This window comes from Chiloscyllium plagiosum, chromosome 1 (assembly GCF_004010195.1).
Source record: "Chiloscyllium plagiosum isolate BGI_BamShark_2017 chromosome 1, ASM401019v2, whole genome shotgun sequence".
Taxonomy (NCBI): domain Eukaryota; kingdom Metazoa; phylum Chordata; class Chondrichthyes; order Orectolobiformes; family Hemiscylliidae; genus Chiloscyllium; species Chiloscyllium plagiosum.
In genome coordinates, this window is record NC_057710.1 from 69,483,261 (window position 1) to 69,490,201 (window position 6,941).

Below are 6,941 nucleotides of genomic sequence, written 5' to 3' on the forward strand. Positions count from 1 at the left end.
GACCTTATAGAGGTTTACAAAATTATGAGGGGCATGGATAGGATAAATAGACAAAGTCTTTTCCCTGGGGTCGGGGAGTCCAGAACCAGAGGGCAAAGGTTTAGGATGAGAGGGGAAAGATATAAAAGAGACCTAAGGGGCAACTTTTTCACGCAGAGGGTGGTATGTGTATGGAATGAGCTGCCAGAGGAAGTGGTGGAGGCTGGTACAATTGCAACATTTAAGAGGAATGTGGATGGGTATATGAATAGGAAGGGTTTGGAGGGATATGGGCCGGGTGCTGGCAGGTGGGACTAGTTTGGGTTGGGATATCTGGTCGGCATGGACGAGTTGGGCCGAAGGGTCTGTTTCCATGCTGTACATCTCTATACTCTATGACTCTAATGGATTTTGAGGGAGTTCTTTGTCACTCATATTTTAACAGATTACAAGACGAGGTGAGCTTTTCCGGGTGTTTGGTTTATTTAACAAAGGGGTTCATCGCTGTGCCTAAATTTAGATATTATCATTACCACATATGTAAATCTGACCATTTTAATCTTGACTTAGGCATAATTATATAAATGAAAATCTCTGGCACTATCATTGAATGGGTGTTTTATTTCAATAACAGTAAGAAAGGTAAAGTTATTTTCAGCTCACATGATTCATTTTCATCAGCGTTCTTGCAAAAGATGGTGTAATTTGTGATGAATCCACGCCTTTCATTTACCGGAATTTCATCCCATTCCAACTGAGCTGTTGTTTTTCCTGTTTTCTTCAGACGAACAAAGGGACCAAATGCTGGAGCTGTAAAAGGATGCAGATTGGGAAGAAGCTCACTGCACCAAACTATCATACGCTTCGTAATCCTTGTGCATTCCAATCACCTGAGATGGTGGTTATAAGATATTACATAGTTGTTGTGACTGTGATAATCACAATATCTCCTGTGGTTTCTGAGAATAGAAAGGTGTGAAATGATTGTACTGACACAACTATGGTGTTCCACAGCCATGATTCATATTATGCTCATAGTTGATTCTTCCAATAACAGCTAATCCAATACTTAATATTTGAAGCCCAGCTTCAAACACAGGGGAGGTGATTGCCTAGTGGTATTATCACTGGGCTATTAATCCAGAGACCCAAGTAATATTCTGGGAACCTGGGTTCAAATCCTGCCATAGCAGATGGTGGAATTTGAATTCAATAAAATCTAGAATTAAGAAACTGATGATGACTATGAATCTGTACCTGGTTTGCTAATGTACTTGCTTTAGGAAGAGAAACTACTGGACTACATGTGACTTCAGCCCCACAGCAATGTGGTTGTCCTTAACTGCTTCTGGACAATTAGGGAAGGGCCTAGCCAGTGATGCCCTCTTCCTCTGAATGAATGAAAAAAACCTTGTGTAGAAGTGTTTGAAAACAAGTCAACTAGAATCTGATATTAGTCCTGGTATTAATACAATTCAATAACTTTGAAATTTGATTTAAGCATGCAAGTTTTAAGAGTGACATTTTTGGAATCCACTTACAGTCTTGTTTTAGATATGCCTTTGTTGAAAGTGGTGATCCAGGACCATCATTGTACAAAGGGTAAACTGATATCTTATGGCGCTTAAATGGCAGTACGTTCTCTGTGGGAAAAAGATATATTGAGCTAAAGACAATGTTTCAGGGGGTGTATCACTTTTTATTAGGTCATATAAGATGTAAAGACAAAATACTACAGATGCTGGAAATCTGAAACAAGCATAGAATGCTGGAGAAACTCAGCAGGTTTGGTAGCATCTGTAGAGAGAGAAATGAGTTAACGTTTCGAGTCCAGCATGACTGGGCTCAAAATGTGAATTCTATTTCTCTCTCTGCAGATGCTGCCAAACCTGCTGAGTTTCTCCAGTATTCATTGTGTTTGATAAGATTGTATACAACTAAAAAGCTTATGGTAGTATTTCCAAAAGGGTTATTCTAATTTCCCAGGATAAAATCAGGGAACATTTGTTGAAACCCTGGAGAAATAGAACAAACCTGCTGTTTAAATAGCTGCACCAATGCTCCTGCCTCTTTTCAAAAATGGATGAGTTCTGAATCTAAAGTCTAGAATTCATCTCAAATATTTTAATTAGACTGATGATGGTAATCATTCGAGAGTGAATGAATCTATTATTTTCTTTCTTAGTATTTAAAGTGATTGGAAAATCTGCTCCTGAATTCAAGTCTCACTGCGACATTTGTTCACTTAATCTAGACTGGTCTGTAGACCTAGGTTGATCATGAAATGCTCTACTGAAGTAAAACTACATTGTTATAGGTGCGGTTCTCTGGAGGTTCTCTCACCCTCACACTCCCTCTGCTCCAATCCCAACCTCACCATCAAACCAGCAGATAAAAGGGCTGCAGTGGTAGTCTGGTGCACTGACCTCTACACCGCAGAAGCCAGACGCCAACTCAAAGACAACTCCTCCTACTGTCCTCTCGACCATGACCCCAACCCCCCATAACCAAGCCATCATCGCCCAGACCATACACAACCTCATCACCTCAGGAGATCTCCCACCCCCAGGTTCCAACCTCATAGAACGGGAACCCCGCACCGCCCCATTCTACCTTCTTCCCAAGATTCACAAGCCTGACCAACCTGGCCGACCCATTGTCTCAGCCTGCTCCTACCCCACAGAACTCATCTCCACCTTCCTCGATACTGTCCTATTCCACCTAGTCCAGGAACTCCCCACATACATTTGAGACACCAACCACGTCCTCCACCTCCTACATTGATGACTGCATTGGCGCCACCTTGTGCTCCCGCGAGGAGGTTGAGCAGTTCATCAACTTCACCAACACATTCCACCCTGACCTTAAACCTGGACCTCTCCATCTCCGTCAATGATGACCGACTTGACACTGACATTTTTTACAAACCCTCCAACTCCCACAGCTACCTGGATTACACCTCTTCCCACCCTACCCCCTGCAAAAATGCTATCCCGTATTCCCAATTCCTCTGACTCCGCCATATCTACTCCCAGGAGGACCAGTTCCACCACACAACACACCAGATGGCCTCCTTCTTTAGAAACCGCAATTTCCCTTCCCACCCACCGCAGGAATTGCAAAACCTGTGCCCACACCTCCCCCCTCACCTCCATCCAAGGTCCCAAAGGAGCCTTCCACATTTATCAAAGTTTCACCTACACATCCACCAATATCATTTATTGTATCCATTGCTCCCAATGCGGTCTCCTCTACATTGGGGAGACTGGACACCTCCTACCAGAGCACTTTAGGGAACATCGCTGGGACACCCGCACCAATCAACTCCACCACCTCGTGGCCCAACATTTCTACTCCCCTCCCACTCTGCCGAGGACATGCAGGTCCTGGGCATCCTCCACCGCCGCTCCCTCACCACCCGATGCCTGGAGGAAGAGCGCCTCAACTTTCGCCTCGGAACACTTCAACCCTAGTGCATCAATGTGGACTTCACCAGTTTCCTCATTTTCCCTCCTCCCACCTTACCTCAGTTCCAACCTTCCAGCTCAGCACAATCCTCATGACCTGTCCTACCTGCCAATCTTCCTTCCCATCTATCCGCTCCACCCTCCTCTCTGACCTATCACCTTCATCCCCACCTCCACCCACCTATTGTACTCTTGGTTACCTTCTCCCTAGCCCCATCCCCCCTCCTATTTATCTCTCCAACCCGGAGGCTCCTGGCCTTCATTCCTAATGAAGGGCTTTTACCTGAAACGTTGATTTTTCTGTTCCTCGGATGTTGCCTGACCTGCTGTGCTTTTCCAGTACCACTCTAATCTAGTCTCTGGACATCCTATCTGGCTGAGCTCAAGCATGTTAATAATGTGAAGGTTAGTTGCTGTGCTCGTCTACGTAAACACTTACAGTATCACATTTCTTGTTCAGTGAGTTTCTTTCTAGCAATTCTAATCCATAAGATTAATCCTAGCATTCTTTTTGTAAGGCATAACATGTAGACTGATGAAATATTTGAAAACCACACTGTTTATTACTATTGTAGTTGATCTGTGAAGGTTTAAGTAAACATTGATAATCACCAGATTTCAGTGATTCTATGTTGTACTGTTGTTTTGTCAAGTATATTTTCTCTAGGTCATTTTACATCCACTCAAGCATGGGAAGACATTTTATTATTGCGCTTTTATGATCAGAATGTGTCATATGGCATATTTTCTATAATTTGGCTGATTCAAAGCATGGCACCACGGCACATCTATTTTCTGTCTGATATTGATATTGGTAGTTGAGGGGTAATTTAAAGGATCAGAAAGAATCAAAGTACAGTGCTACACTGGCAGAGGTTTCTGAAGTCTGCCTTGGTCTTCTTTCTTAGACCACTGAGCCTCCCCAATATTGACCCTGAGCCCAGAAAGTCAGCTTTGTTTCAGGGACATAACCTTGCAGTAAATAAAGCTCCTGCCCTGTGGCACTGAAAAGCAATTCTTTCTATAGGATTTGGAGTTTCAAGTTAAATTTTCCAATTGCTTCATTATTGGCATTAAATTCTTAAAAATAAATGTATTAATCCCAGATTTTAGATGACCCTCAAGTAATCAAAACCTTTAGGCAACACTAATGACTCATGAAACAATAATATTTTTTCTCTATGTTACATTGACCACTTACCTTTCACAAATGCCTTGTTTGTGGTGTTCGGTTTATATATCCAGTCTACTAGTCCACTGCACTCATTACTATCTGAATCTGCCACACACCATTCAACTATGTACGTATTTACAGTGGAGCTAGGAGCTTTCCATTCTACCATTAGTTGGTCATTATGTGGGGCAGCACTGATATATTGCACAGCTGGGAGTTCTATAAGCGAAAAACAAACAAAATAAAACTCACCATTAAAGAATTTGATTTGATACGAATCAAACTGACATCTGAAAATCAAAACAATTGCTTCTTCATCAATTCTGGATTTATTCAGTATCCAATATTTCATTAAAATCAGTCGTCTCTCTCCTGCTATAATTTTGACCAGAGTGAGTAGGGTATGCAGAAACTCAGTGGGAATCTATTTGTGGAAACATAGAAGATAGGAGCAGGAGTAGGCCATTCGGCCCTTCAAGCTTGCACCACCATTCAGTACGATTATGGCTGATCATATAATTTTAGTATCCCATTCCCAATTTCTCTCTAAACCCGTTGATTCCTTTAGCCACAAGGGTCACGCCCAGCTCCCATTTGAATATATGATTAGATTAGATTCCCTACAGTGTGGAAACAGGCCCTTCGGCCCAATAAGTCCACATAGACCCTCCGAAGAGTATCCCACCCAGACCCATTTCCCTCTGACTAATGCACCTAACACTATGGGCAATTTAGCATGGCCAATTCACCTGACCTGCACATCTTTGGACTGTGGGAGGAAACCGGTGCACCCGGAAGAAACTCACGCAGACACGGGGAGAATGTGCAAACTCCACACAGACAATTGCCAGAGGCTGGAATTGAACCCAAGACCCTGGTGCTGAGAGGCAGCAATGCTAACCACTGAGCCACCATGCTGCCCCAGCCACCATGCCGCCCCAATCTAATCATATGTAACAAACTGGCTCCAAGAGCTTCCTGTGGGAGACAATTTCACAGGTTCACAACTCTCAGAGTAAAGAAACTCTTCCTTACCTCAGTCCTGAATGGTTTACCCCTTATTCTTAGACTGTGACCCCTATTCCTGGACTTCCCCAACTTCAGGAACATTCGTCTCACATCTAGCCTGTTCAGCCCCAGGATTTTACATGTTTCTATGAGATCCCCCTCATACTTCTATGTCTTGTCCCAGCCTCTGCTAATTTCAGGAATGAGTTAATAAGGTTAGCACCGATCTCTAAATTTACAAGGTCAACATCATGCAGGGAAATGGACTCACAGCCAGCAGTCTTACACAAAGAATGATCTTGCCTTAGACTTTTAAATGTTATACGATCTACAAAGGATGGATGATCAGAGCAGACATCACTGAAAGCTGGTGAGTGGGAGAGTTTTCAGGGTTATTTTTAAATCTAAAGGCTGATTTTCTTTCATTTAATAATTAACTCAAATTTTAAGTTAGAAGTTTAATGGCCAGATTTTCTGAGGTGTGCCCTTCTTTTTTATGAAAGAAGGGAACTCTGCATTTCTGAGAAGAGATTCTATGTGGGGCTCCCTCAGGAATGTGGAGCCATACTTCCATTCTGTCAAAGGAAGGCAACCATGTCCCATTTTTCCAGCATCAGCCACTGCATCCTGAAATGTAAAGGCTCAGATGGCCATTTTGACAGTTGCTGTCTAAGAATAAATAGGTAAATGTGATGTAAGGGCACTAGCAGGGGAGGATGCCAGATAGGTAGGGGATATAATGGCAGTTAATGTGTCAGGTGGCAGGATTCCAGGATAAGTACAGTGCCAACTGATACGGATGCCAGCTGATGAACTTATAGGGTGCCAGTTAAGTAGAGTGTCAAGATGCCTGGTTGGTTGGATCACACTGGGTCCAGCCTGGTGGAGAGTTGGTTCAGTGAAGGTGATGATAGGGGGTGGGCTGGATATGGCTGAGAGGTCAGTTCTGGTGGCAGGAATGGTCTGTGGTGGCAGGAGGTTAGTGAGTAAAATTAGGGCGATGGTATTGGGGGCAAAGTACTAGATTGGATTGAAAATTGGTTGGCTAATAGGAAACAAAGGGTAGTGATAAACGGCTCCATTTCGGAATGGCAGGCAGTGACCAGTGGGGTACCGCAGGGATCCGTGCTGGGACCACAGCTTTTTACAACATATGTTAATGATATAGAAGATGGTATCAGCAATAACATTAGCAAATTTGCTGATGACACAAAGCTGGGTGGCAGGGTGAAATGTGAGGAGGATGTTAGGAGATTACAGGGTGACCTAGACAGGTTAGGTGAGTGGGCAGATGCATGGCAAATGCAGTTTAA

At 43.4% G+C, this 6,941-nt stretch overlaps 1 protein-coding gene across 2 annotated transcripts in view; it reads right to left on the minus strand.

Annotated features, from left to right (window-relative positions):
- LOC122549302 (interleukin-6 receptor subunit beta-like) overlaps nt 1–6,941 on the minus strand; it is a 70,319-nt gene that overhangs the window by 18,476 nt on the left and 44,902 nt on the right. For both annotated transcript variants that reach the window (XM_043688870.1, XM_043688881.1), the window contains 3 exons: nt 4,648–4,839; nt 1,521–1,622; nt 643–789 (listed from right to left, as the gene is read on the minus strand). In XM_043688870.1, coding sequence (XP_043544805.1) covers nt 643–789; nt 1,521–1,622; nt 4,648–4,839 — 441 coding nt within the window. The remainder of the gene's footprint in view (nt 1–642; nt 790–1,520; nt 1,623–4,647; nt 4,840–6,941) is intronic.